This window comes from Heteronotia binoei, chromosome 21, assembly GCF_032191835.1.
Source record: "Heteronotia binoei isolate CCM8104 ecotype False Entrance Well chromosome 21, APGP_CSIRO_Hbin_v1, whole genome shotgun sequence".
Classification (NCBI taxonomy): domain Eukaryota; kingdom Metazoa; phylum Chordata; class Lepidosauria; order Squamata; family Gekkonidae; genus Heteronotia; species Heteronotia binoei.
This window is the reverse complement of record NC_083243.1, coordinates 183,236,686-183,249,764: the sequence shown is the minus strand read 5'-3', so window position 1 is coordinate 183,249,764 and position 13,079 is coordinate 183,236,686. Positions and strand designations below refer to the sequence as shown.

The 13,079-nt window shown below is 43.8% G+C and overlaps 1 protein-coding gene across 1 annotated transcript in view; it reads left to right on the top strand.

The window, feature by feature from the left end:
• The window catches only part of CNTNAP5 (contactin associated protein family member 5), a 705,383-nt gene extending 695,295 nt beyond the window's left edge, over positions 1–10,088 (top strand). The window contains exons 23-24 of the mRNA XM_060261906.1: positions 8,118–8,189; positions 9,472–10,088. Of these exons, the coding sequence (XP_060117889.1) occupies positions 8,118–8,189; positions 9,472–9,668 (269 nt within the window). The 3' untranslated portion in view covers positions 9,669–10,088. The remainder of the gene's footprint in view (positions 1–8,117; positions 8,190–9,471) is intronic.
• The last annotated feature ends 2,991 nt before the right edge of the window (positions 10,089–13,079 follow it).

Genomic DNA, 13,079 nt, shown 5'->3' with positions numbered 1-13,079 from the left:
CAGAATATTTTTATTGCTGCCAGACACATTTAACTTAACTTAAATTATGTATTTTAATTCTATTAACGGGTTTTTATGTTTAATTTTTAATTGTTAAATTTAAAGTTTTACCTGTCTATGTAAATGTATGAAATGTTGTTAGCTGCCCAGAGCCGCCTAGGCGGGGAGGGCGGGATACAAATAAAATCTATTATTATTATTATTATTATTATTATTATTATTATTATTATTATTATTATTATTATTATTATTATTATTATTATTATTATTATTATTATTATTATTGTCTTACAGGCCCTGCGGAACTGAGTAAGGTCCCGCAGGGCCCTCACCTCCTCCGGCAGCTGGTTCCACCATGTAGGGGCCATAACAGAGAAGGCCCTGTCCCTAGTAGATTTTAAAAAAAAGTCCAGCAGGAGCTTGGCAGGAGCTCCAGGAGGCTGCCACCACAGTGAAGTCCAGCCAGCAAACCAGGCACCAGAAGGCTGCCACTGAATTGCAGCCCAGCCCCACAAGCCTGGCCAGCAAGCCAAGCCCAGAAGGCTATGCCACAGCACGTCCTAGCACTGCAATAGGCTTCCCAATCCCCAGGTCCCAGCGGGAGATCCCCCGGTTGTACAGGCTTCCCCCCACCCCCAGCCAGCTGGCCAGCAGGGGGAAGCCCCGCCCCCACAGCAACCACCTATCTCTAGAGCTCCGGCAGGTTTAGAAACCTGCAAACGGGTCCTGTTTTAACAAGTGTGTGTGTGTTTTTTTGTTGCTTGTGTGCCTTAAAAGTTGAGCAGGAAGCAGGAAACAGGAAGCACTTCATGGGGCAGCAGCAGCTTCCGTTTGTGTTGCTTTCATTTTCAGAGCAAGCAACTAGACCCAGTAAGTGTGTGTGCCTGTGTGTGAGAGAGGGAGGGTTGCCAATCCCCATGTGGGGGCAGGGGATTCCCCGGGTTGGGGGCCCTCCCCCCTGCTTTCTAAAGGGAGGGAAATGTCTATTGGGCACTCTATCATTCCCTATGGAGAACAATTCCCATAGGGAATAATGGGAAATTGATCCATGGGTGTCTGAGGCTCTAGGAAGGGGGTGTTCTTTGAAGTAGAGGCACCACATTTGCAGCATAGCATCTGATGCCTTTCCTCAAAACAATCTCCGTGTTTCAAAAGGATTGGACCATGGGGGCCAAGTCTATGAGCCCCCAAAGAAGGTGCCGCTATCCTTCATTATTTCTAATGGAGGGAAGGCATTGAAAAGGTGTGCAGTCCCTTTCAATGTGATGGCTAGAACTCCCTTTGGAGTTCAATTGTACTTGTTCCAACCTTGCTCATGGCTCCATCCCCAATGTCTCCTGACCCCACCCCCAAAGTCTCCTGGCTCCACCCCCAAAGTCACCAGATATTTCTTGAATTGGACTTGGCAACCCTACACTGCAAGCCCAACCAGTGAGCTGGGCCCCAGGAAACTGCACCATTGTTTTTCTGGCTCTTCCTTCCTTTTTTGAGCCAGAGCCCTGGCCAAGCCAGCTAGAGCAGCACTCTGGTGTGTTCTGGCTCACAAAAAATCCCTGCATGTATGCATTAAAAAGAAATAGCATCGATCAAATGTACATGGCATATCAATGCTGAAAAAATTCAAGTAAAATGAACCAGATTTACCAGGAAAAACATGGACAACATGGAAAAGTTCACAATAACCATATCCGGAATAATGAACGGCAAACCTAATTTTCACATGATCTTTTGAGAGTGGGATATTGAATGTATGATGTGGTAACGTCACTTTCAGGTAGAGACCTGGAAACAATGTCACTACCTTGGGTGACTTCTCAGAATCCCCACAATTTCTATGTTAAGTACTACAAGAGACAAGGAGATCCATAGCTTGTCGTTCAATTCATGGCTTGTCACTCACCTGGAAATAATATTGTCACATCACATAGTGCCTTCTCCCTCTCCGTATTTTCTCCCACTACCACATTGAGTAGCAACAGAAAAAATGAGCACAAAGGTTAGCAACCTGCCCTCCCTTTGGTTACCTCAGCTCCTTGCAATTTCTTTTCTCACAAAGCTACAATTGAAATAGAGAGCCAGTCCTCATTTAGGTAAAATTGGCTATTCAATTAAGATCTAAACTGAGTTTTGAGAGTCTAGAAAAATAGAAGTGGAGCTTCTCTATTGATATTACATAAATAAAAAACATTTGAATTCCAGAAGGCTAGCAAATAAATTGGGCGAAAGCTTGACATTTTTGTTATCTAGTGCAAAGGCAAACATGTTCATCTCAATAATGCCACTCTGCCATTATTAAATTGAAAATATTTCTTGGTATTTCAGTGGGTCCTGCAATATCAGTGGTATTCGATCCTCTAGTACAATTTGTCTTTGTACTATGATCTCAGGGGTTACATCTGTTTAAAAACTGAGGACTTGAGTCTTATGTAAGCTGTTGTTTTCTTTGACTTCAGAATTTAAGAGATCCTACTGGGGAAATTTCTGCTGTCACTTGCCATCTGTTTCTCTGCTGCAAACGCCTCTGTGTGTTCTTCCCTGATCTGATTTTTAATTCAGCAGATCATAATTTTAAGGAATGTTAAGGTCTATTGACCTGAATTCTGAAGCACACACACAAATGTGTGACTTACTTTCATATCTCAAAACAACATTCATATACAATAGAAATAATATAACAGCATAGAAAACAACGGAAGAATTATTAAATTATCTGATATTTTCTGGTAGCCCTACCTTATTTAAAAAGGCAAGCACCAGTCATTTCCGACTCTGGGGTGACGTTGCTTTCACGTTTTCACAGCAGACTTTTTAATGGGGTGGTTTGCCATTGTTTTCCCCAGTCATCTACACTTTCCCCCCAGCAAGCTGGGTACTCATTTTACCAACCTCGGAAGGATAGAAGGCTGAGTCAACCTCAAGCCAGCTACCTGAACCCAGCTTCCACTGGGATCAAACTCAGGTCGTGAGCAGAGTTTAGGACTGCACTACTGCAGCTTTACCACTATGCGCCACGGGGCTCTTTTTTTACCTTATTTAGCAGTATTTAAAAGTCCTTTTTCTGGGGCATAAACATGCCTTAATGTCTGCCCTTTGTTTTGTACCACAAATTCAGCAAAATGTAATCTTTCCTCCCTCTGCTGATATCCCATTACTCTTGCTGAAATTGATGCGTCCCCCTAATGTGTACTACATTTCAGAATCTTGACAGCTTTTGGGGGGATGAGAATCACCTGACCCATACATGCTCTCCAACCTTCCATATTTTGAATTGAATTTAAACTTTAAATCGGTGTTGCCGTTTTGCCTGATGAGGGGATTTTAGGGATTTTTGACTTACTAAAAGGTAAAAGTAGTCCCTGTGCAAGCACCAGTCATTTCCAACTCTGGGGTGACGTCGCATTACGACGTTTTCATGGCAGACTTTTTATGGGGTGGTTTGCCATTGCCTTCCCCAGTCATCTACACTTTACTCCCAGCAAGCTGGGTAGTCATTTTACCAACCTTGGAAGGCTACAGTTGGCATTATACTAGTTTTACATCTGTTTCACCTTGAGTCCAGAAGTTAAATTTTTAACAGTGTGGGAAAGGTTTTGCCCATCCATATAAATGAACGTGCATGAACATTAAGTATCATGTCGTATACCACCTCCCATTTTAAATGTTTAGTTGATAAGGTGGATAAGTATTACCAAACCTTGTGTGTTTTACCCACAAGAAATGTCCAAGTCCATTCAAGGATACAGAAGGAAAATAATGGAAGCACAGTACTGGGAAAGGTAGTAAACTTAAAAAAAAAAGAAATAGTTTGACAAGCACAAAGTTATCTCTCTGGTAAAAGGAAAAAAAAATCTAGCAGTGTATAATTGATATAGAATATATGAACCAAATATAAATCTCGCAGATGCAAAATTGATTCTCCCTTGTTTGAAACAAGATCAGCTCTAGTCCAAGACCAAACATTTAAAGAATGTGAAATTGGAAAGCCATCACCGATGCACATGAATGTGTAGCTGCTGGACTCTATTGTTCAAACCCCCTGTGCTAATTGTTCAAACCCCCTGTGCTGAACTCTAAGACTTGACAAACTTTCTAATATTCTTTTCCCCCACAAAGATGGGAAAACAACCAAAACATCTAAAGCAGACAGATGGAAATCTTTATCGTGCCACTGTGGCCACATAGGAGAAAGTCATTTAAAAAGTATGATGGGAGTAAGGTTTTATTATCGCGATTATAAGTCAAGAAGCATTTTACGCGCGATGCTGAGCTGATCTAACTTAGTTCACCTTCCCGTGATGTCAGGGGGTGTGTGGCATATGCAAATGAATTGTGCTAATGAACTCCAGCACCTCTTTTTTCTACAAAATGACCCCGGACTATTTTTATGTCATTTGTTCTAGCAATGTACAAAAAAAATCAAGTCTAAGTTTAAAACCTCAGGCTCTGGATTTAAATGTGTACACACAGATCAGCTAGTTCGGCTCCTCCCCGGCCGAGCCGCTACAGTGGCTACAGGCTTGGGGGGGGGGGCGCTTTTGCTGCCCTGGAAGGATTGGGAAGCTAACGATCCTTCCCGGGCATCTGGGGAACTGCAGGGGGGTGGAGCGCCGGGGCTGTATTATCCCCGCCCCAAGCTATGCAGTTCACTTTGAGCTCTCGACCCGCCCGCCCACCCTGCAGTAGTACAGGCTTTGACCTGTCACCTTATTAGGAGCCAGGTAGGAATTTTTCACTCTTATTTGATTGGCTTTGGTATGAGTGTTTTTTTTCACCTACCTTGCACGGCTTGTTAGGAGAGTTTGGCCTAACTAGTTGGTCAACAGGGTTAGTTTTATTGGTCACTTGGCCAGAGGAGGAACGGGCTACAGAATTTGTGAAGGTGAGCACCCATGGCACAGCACCGGTTGGAGTGTATCTGGGCCGCAGAAACTGCAGATGGGCTAGACGGTTCGATGCCACAATTGTGGACCATGAGGGACCCCCACCCAGGGTGTTGGCTCCTTCTGCATGAATGAGGCCTGGCCGGCCTGGCATTAGCCTTACCAGTGTGGCTCATGCTGGGGTCAGGGTGTCTCGCCTGTCCCAGGACAAGTAGCGGGCTGGGGACAACCCTGAGACTTGTCCTGTCATTGAATAGCCAGTTTGGTGTAGTGGCTAAGTGTGTGGACTCTTATCTGGGAGAACCGGGTTTGATTCCCCACTCCTCCACTTGCACCTGCTGGCATGGCCTTGGGTCAGCCATAGCTCTCATAGGCCTTCTTCCCCTGTAGTGGTGAAGTGTGCGGACTCTTATCTGGGAGAACCGGGTTTGATTCCCCACTCCTCCACTTGCACCTGCTGGCATGGCCTTGGGTCAGCCATAGCTCTCATAGACCTTCTTCCCCTGTAGTGGTGAAGTGTGCGGACTCTTATCTGGGAGAACCGGGTTTGATTCCCCACTCCTCCACTTGCACCTGCTGGCATGGCCATGGGTCAGCCATAGCTCTCATAGACCTTCTTCCCCTGTAGTGGTGAAGTGTGCGGACTCTTATCTGGGAGAACCGGGTTTGATTCCCCACTCCTCCACTTGCACCTGCTGGCATGGCCTTGGGTCAGCCATAGCTCTCATAGACCTTCTTCCCCTGTAGTGAAGTGTGCGGACTCTTATCTGGGAGAACCGGGTTTCATTCCCCACTCCTCCACTTGCACCTGCTGGCATGGCCTTGGGTCAGCCATAGCTCTCATAGACCTTCTTCCCCTGTAGTGGTGAAGTGTGCGGACTCTTATCTGGGAGAACCGGGTTTGATTCCCCACTCCTCCACTTGCACCTGCTGGCATGGCCTTGGGTCAGCCATAGCTCTCATAGACCTTCTTCCCCTGTAGTGGTGAAGTGTGAGGACTCTTATCTGGGAGAACCAGGTTTGATTCCCCACTCCTCCACTTGCACCTGCTGGCATGGCCTTGGGTCAGCCTTAGCTCTGGCAGAGGTTGTCCTTGAAAGGGCAGCTGCTGGGAGAGCCCTCTCCAGCCCCACCCACCTCACAGGGTGTCTGTTGTGGGGGATGGAGGGAAAGGAGATTGTGAGCCGCTCTGAGACTCTTTGGAGTGTAGGGCGGGATATAAATCCAATAACATCATCATCTTCTTCTTCTTGCAATTTCAGTTAAGTTTAATGTGTTTAATAAAGCGGCCCAGTTTTACCCAACACCTGTGTCAGCCTAGTTATTCCAACTGGGGGGCAATTCCTTTTCCATCTCTCCACAAAATGCTTTAACAGTGGACCTGGGAAATATATATATTAACAATGAAGAGTGTCTATTGTTAACAATTTCTGCTGCTGATTCCCCACACTCCAAATGGGAAGCATACAAAACATTCCAAAACACTAGTTTTGACTGTGTCAATTTCATTAACCTACTATGCTGTACTACTGTATGCTGTACCTACTATGCTGTACTTCTTTGCCTGCAGGATTATTTATTTATTTAAGTGATTGGATCCAGAGATCTGGGCTGAATAATGGAGAGCTTCTGCAAGGGAGGCTGACTTTATTGGGTGCTCTCTGCCTCAAATAAGGTTGCCAAGTCCAATTCAAGAAATATCTGGGGACTTTGGGGGTGGAGACATTGGGGTGGAGCCAAGATCAAGGCTGTGACAAGCAGAATTGAACTCCAAAGGGAGTTCTGGCCGTCACATTTAAAGGGACAGCACGCCTTTTCAATTCCTTCCTTCCGTAGGAAATAATGAAGGATAGGGGCACCTTCTTTTGGGGCTCATAGAATTGGATCCCCTTGTCCAATCTTTTTGAAGCTCGGGGGTTATTTTGGGGAGAGGCACTAGATGCTATACTGAAAATTTGGTGCCTCTACCCCCAAAAACAGCCCCTTCAGAGCCCCAGATACCCATGGACCAATTCTCCATGATTTTCTATGGGAATAAATCTCCGTAGGGAATAACAGAGTTCCCAGCAGACATTTCCCTCCCCTCCCCCCGCTTTCTGACAACCCTGAAGCAAGGGGAGGGTCTCCAAACTGGGGGATCCCCTGTCCCCACCTGGGGATTGGCAACCCTAGCCTCAACCAAAGGCCTGATGTTACAGTTTCATTTTCCAGGCCCTGCAAAATGGTAAAAAGTCCTACAGGGCCCTGATATCAAGCAGGAGCTTGCTCCAATAGGCCAGGACCTGTACCAGGGCCAAAAATTGAGGCAAGACAGACGTCTCTCAGGCTGGGGACAACCAGGATAACTGATCCAGTAGCTTCCAGCACATTGAATTCCCATGGGTGCTGCCACTTCTTCTACAAAGATGCCTCACCAAGCATCACTCTATGAGAACAGCGCTGGATTCCCAAGTAAACCCTGGATTGGAACTAAACAACAACATATTAAATATAATGATAGAAACAAGAACGTTGTGAATTCTTCTGTCTTCCTCCCTTATAACCTTTTATCCTGCATGGACAAAATTTGAGTTGAGGCCTGGATTTGCAGTCACTAGGTAGCAAACAATAAAACTGATCCCACCTCAAATCTCTGTTCCTCGTCTCTCATTCCGCAGATTCTGAAACTGCTACGAATGATCCCAGTTTCATCAGTAACAGAATATAATACAATCGTGTCCAAGAGGATAAAAGTCCAGTTTTGCAAGCAATCAGACTGTTTTCATCACAAACAAAAAAAATCATCATATTCTTTACTAAATCACACGAATTCATTACATGGCAGGGCTCTCTTCAATAAAATGACATGCTATTCAGTCATCAGTTTTCTGAAATTCATAGGTATCCGATTACACATTCGGCACAAAAAAGGAGGGGGGGACGGACATATTACAGTGACATTTCCATTTGGCTAAATGTTCAACTGTGTTGTCATTGCTATGAGTTCCAATCCACTTGGATAAATTCAGATTGTTGTACATATGTACCTGGATTATATATATATATATATATATATATAAATGAACCGGGAAGATAACTCAAAAAGGGCAGCTCACAAGTAAGGATTCTATTGGCTGTTTCCATGTATCCAGTTCTCTGAATCCAAGGAAGTATTTTGACACTTGTTTGCTGGAGAGAAAAAATTGCTTTTAAGAACACAAATGTAAAATTATCTGTTGTATCCTTAATGAATTGCAGATCCATTTGGGAAGACTGATGACAGGGAGCCACTTACGAATGCTGTCAGGAGTGATTCAGCTGTCATTGGAGGTAATCGCTCACGTGTGCATGCACACACGCAACGGAGCAGAATGCTTTTTCTCTCGTATGTCTTATTGGAGCTTGTGCCATATTTTGTGTGCCTATCCCTTGCTATTACATGATCTCTTCAATAGCCTTTTCAAGTATCCATCAATGAATTTTCTCAAAGATTTCAGGTTTTCATGGCTGGCATCATCATTAGGGTTTGTAGAATCTTTCGGGCTCAATGCACAGCAGCCAAGAAGGTCAGAGCGCCTGCTCCGGCTGCAACGCCACTGAGGATGTTCTCCGCAGCTGAGAACGAAACGTCTGGAAGAAAAACTTTCTCCAGTAGAACACGGCACTTGAGCCCGAAAGATTCTACAAACCCTACTGAATTTTCTGATTTGCAACTATATTTAAGCTAACTCTTTTGGCAGTTTTCATTAGTCTTCAGTTCCTATCACGTATAGATATATTAGTGTGTCAGTGAAAAATGCACATTCATAGCTCTTTTGGGGTGGTGGAAATAATTGAAAATGGCACCCGTATGGCTATATAAATCCATGGTCTCCCTACTGTTTCAATCTTCTGTCACACATGGACAGATTTAGCCATTTGAGAAAAGTATCATGAGTTTCTTGAAAATTCATTTCTGTCTCAACCCACCCCTACTTCAAAGCATTATTAGGAAGAAAATCATCAAGCCTTATGACCCATTAATCTTCCTAATTAAGAAACATGAATTAGAATGCCTAAAATGGGAGTGATGCAATCAGCACCATACCTATTCAATTTGACCCTCCCAGCCCAATGGATTAAGCACACATTTGTGACTAGATGAAGCAGAAGCAGCTATTTAAAGTGAGACTGAACATGAATGGTCTAAACCTCCGGATTCTTTGCAGCTGTGGGCCAAAACTGCCTGGCAGTTTCAGTTGCTACCTCTGTGAGCCCAAATACATTTAAAACAGCACTCAATCACCCTAACAGAAATATGATTACTAGAGGCATCTATCTAGGTCTCTTCTTTCTAGCAGAGGTAGTTATCTAGTGACATAGTAGTAATAGCTTGCATACTCACTGTGACCAGATGTCAACAGCAATATGCACCCAAAAACTTGGCTAGTACTCTAATGAGACCAGGTAAAAAGACAAAGCATAGCCAGTCAACTACTGTGAGCTTTTTGTGGATATAGACAAAGGTTCCAATGGACTTTACAGCATGTTTGAATCTGCTCCTAAGTAGGGAAATCGCAGCCCCTCCATCCTTCCCTTTGTATTCTTATTGGTTTTTTTCCTTCTTTCCCAGGTGTTATAGCAGTTGTGATCTTCATAATCTTTTGCATTGTGGCAATTATGACCAGATTTCTTTACCAGCACAAACAGACACATCGGAGCAGCCAGACAAAAGAAAAGGAATACCCAGTGCACCTTGACAGTTCTTTTAAGACTGATGTTGACTTGCAGAACACAGTGACTGAGTGCAAACGAGAATATTTTATCTAACGGACCCTGGATCTCCTTGCTACGCTTGAGAGTTCCTTTGATTCTTATGATGGTGATTGTTTTTTTTGCCCATCCATTTCCTAGGAATTTCCTTGCTTCTTTGGAAAGAACCCCCTTTGCACATAAGGGATCGGCAGCAATGCAGTGCCTCTTTCTCGTCACCGAAACCCACCACAGTTAATGCCTAACAGCTCAAGCAACTGTGTGTCCTCCCTAAGTTCCACATAACATGCATGGCGGACTGTTCCTTTTTGATCTTGTCAAGCGTTGCTTTCTGGATCCATTTACGTCACCCTTTCATGTCGGACCTGAGCGATATATACTAGAGGTAAAGTGCGCAAACTAACTATGTAGGATCACATCTGCTGCAACAAGGTAGTGAGAAAGAATAAGACCAAATTATCTTTGTTTTGTTTACTGTATTTTTAAAAGGAGGCAAATTCTCCTTATTTTGCTAACTGGCATAATACTTGAGAGCTGAGGATCTGGAATGACATTTTCCCCCACTACCTCCACACACACACACGCACACTTTTATCTTTCGACTTCTTTTCTCCTTTTCTTCCCTGTTCTCCTTCTGTTGTAACTTTTAGACTTCATGATTCACCCCTATCCTCTTTTTTAAAAATATACTAACCCTGATCAACAAACTTTAACTGTTTTCCCACACAGCTTACCTCGGAGTGATGTCCCTCTTCACCGCGCAGCGTCTGCTTGGATTTCCCACCATCTGCTCCGCAGAAGCAGGAAGAGGCTTCTTGCGTCGCTAACGTAAACTGGGTTTTAGCGATTTACATTTGTGATGCAGAAGCCCCGGCACTTCCTGCTTCTGCGGAGCAGATGGCGGGAAATCCGAGCAGATGCTGCGCGGTGAAGAGGGACGTCGCTCTGAGGTAAGCTGTGTGGGAAAACGGTTAGTATTTCAACAATTCCTTTCCATCACAATATGCATGTTATAAGGTTGGCAGTTTGGAAACATTATCTTATAGTGAAGCTGTCTATAACCCATAATGAAGCAAGGAAACGAGCACATTGAGTTTACTGAATTTTAGATGTTAGGACACACTCTAGTCCCGCCTTGAAGGGAAAAAAATTGACAATGGTGCTTATGATTGACAGCTGCATAAAGTTGGGAGCAAGACTTACAGAATTAGTGTGATCACGCATCAGATGGTGCATTAAATGTACAAGTTACATTCCAATATGACATATAACAGAACCCCAAACACCTCAAAATTATATGGAAGAAGACATGGCTCTCCTGATTGTATCATTATGAAAAATGTTCCCCCAAAATATAGCATTTTACTTAAAAAATGAAACCTCAGAGGCCACACTAATTCTTCTACATTCATTTCTAAGTATCTCAGGTAGGGCTTATGACTAATTTAAGCCAACTACAGACTTAAGTGTGATCTTTTTCCCCTAATATTTCAAACAAAGGGGAAAAAATGTACTTCCCCTATGCTACAAGCCAGCCATTTTTTTTATTCGAATACTCAAAACTCAGTCAGCATGGGTACCTGTCAAAAACAATACATGTTGTGGAGCTCAGCTCTTTAACCTAGTCATAACGCTACAAGATTAACAGTGCGGTCTTTTGCAGTGTTGAAATCAGCGGGCTTAGTCTGGATTTACTCTGCATAGATTGCACGGAAAGTACTTTGACTTGAAACTAGCGCTTCATAATTTCCCTCCAATTACGGCTTGTCTGTCTAGAATTTCACTCCGGCACTTGACAAGCAGGGCTGTAGCCAGCAGTGAAAGATTGGGGAAGATTGGGTGGGGGTGCTGCAGATTCCATAGGGGGCACCACCCTGTGCTCCCCTCCCCCCACGGCCTACAGCCCTGCTAACAAGTGCTTCTTTCTGTCCTCGAAAAAGCTGTAAGGTGGCCAGTGGTTCTGGTAGGAATTCCCCACCCCGTTAAAGAGGGACCATTCAGCCCTTGGTATAAAATGGAACTATATCACTTTCTGTTGCAGTGGATAATGATAACGGGAAGCCAAACGAAAGGCTACTAAAGGCTGTAATTATATGATGTTGTTCCACGCCACCAATACGACTAGGTGCAGATGTTGGTGCCATGGCTCTTTGGTCTCACCCTAAAGTGTTGGGAAAGGCTGAGATTTACCTAAAATGCCCAACATATAGTCCAGGAAGACTTCTTGTATCCCTCATTATTATCATGCCTTATATAAAGCTTATATAAATTGGATTTTTCCTCTAGAAAGTCACATTATTCAGTCCAAGGATAACTGTTTATTTTGCAAAGGAAGAAAAAGAAGTCTGTTCTCCAGCTCTCAGCTGCAGTTCGGCACTCAAGGATTGAGAAATTACTCATCCTCCATACTGTGGATAGTTCCAATGACACTGCAAACTATGGTGTCACATCATTTCCTCTAGCATCAGTGAACGACCTGAATATTGATTGAGTTTAAACTGTGGAAAGACAGGGATTGTCAAGGCATAATCTTGTTTTCTTGGGTAGCCCAACTCTGTAAAGAGCCTTTAGGAAAGGAAAGGTCCCCCGTGCAAGCACCAGTCGTTTTCGACTCTGGGGTGACGTTGCTTTCACAACGTTTTCACGGCAGACTTTTTACGAGGTGGTTTGCCATTGCCTTCCCAAATCATTTACACTTCCCCCCCCCAGCAAGCTGGGGACTCATTTTACCGACCTCGGAAGGATGGAAGGCTGAGTCAACCTCGAACCGGCTACCTGAAAACCCAGTTTCCACCGGGGATCGAACTCAGGTCGTGAGCAGAGCTTAGAACTGCAGTACTGCAGCTTTAAAACTCTGCACCATGGGGCTCTTTCAAAAGAGCCTTTATCAAACCATTTATATTGTTAATATCTCTGTCTGGTCATTGGCTTACTCCTAAAGATTGCCAGAGACAGATTGCTTGTAAGCATTTTGCTGTCCTTCTCTGCATAACTGGTCTTCTCCTACTGTCATTTACGCCTCTTTTCCCTCTGCTTCCATCTTTGAGTTAAGCATCAAAGAGAAGGAAAGCATCTGTCCTCCACTGATTTGAGACTTATGTACATCCTATGTCAGGGAGCAAATGAAACTTTTACTGGTCTATTGTGGAAGACGACAATGTATTTCAGTAGATTAATGGCATTTCCTAAGAGGAAGGGATGAAACTGAACTTGTGGTATGTCTTTCAAGAAGGCCCGAGACAATTTGGCCTTTGTTGTGCAGTCTTTTCTAGTCCCCAGCAATCAGCAGCCATTATCTGTTGTTTTAGCCTGGTATTAGATTATTAGAAAGTTCCTTAACATGAGCAGAGGGGTTCTGATGGTACTCAGTAACTCTACTTCTGCATCTATAAATGGTCACATGCCAAAAAGGTTTTGAACCAACTGCATTCTTCACAATAAAGGGGTGTTTTTTTCCATTAAATTCTG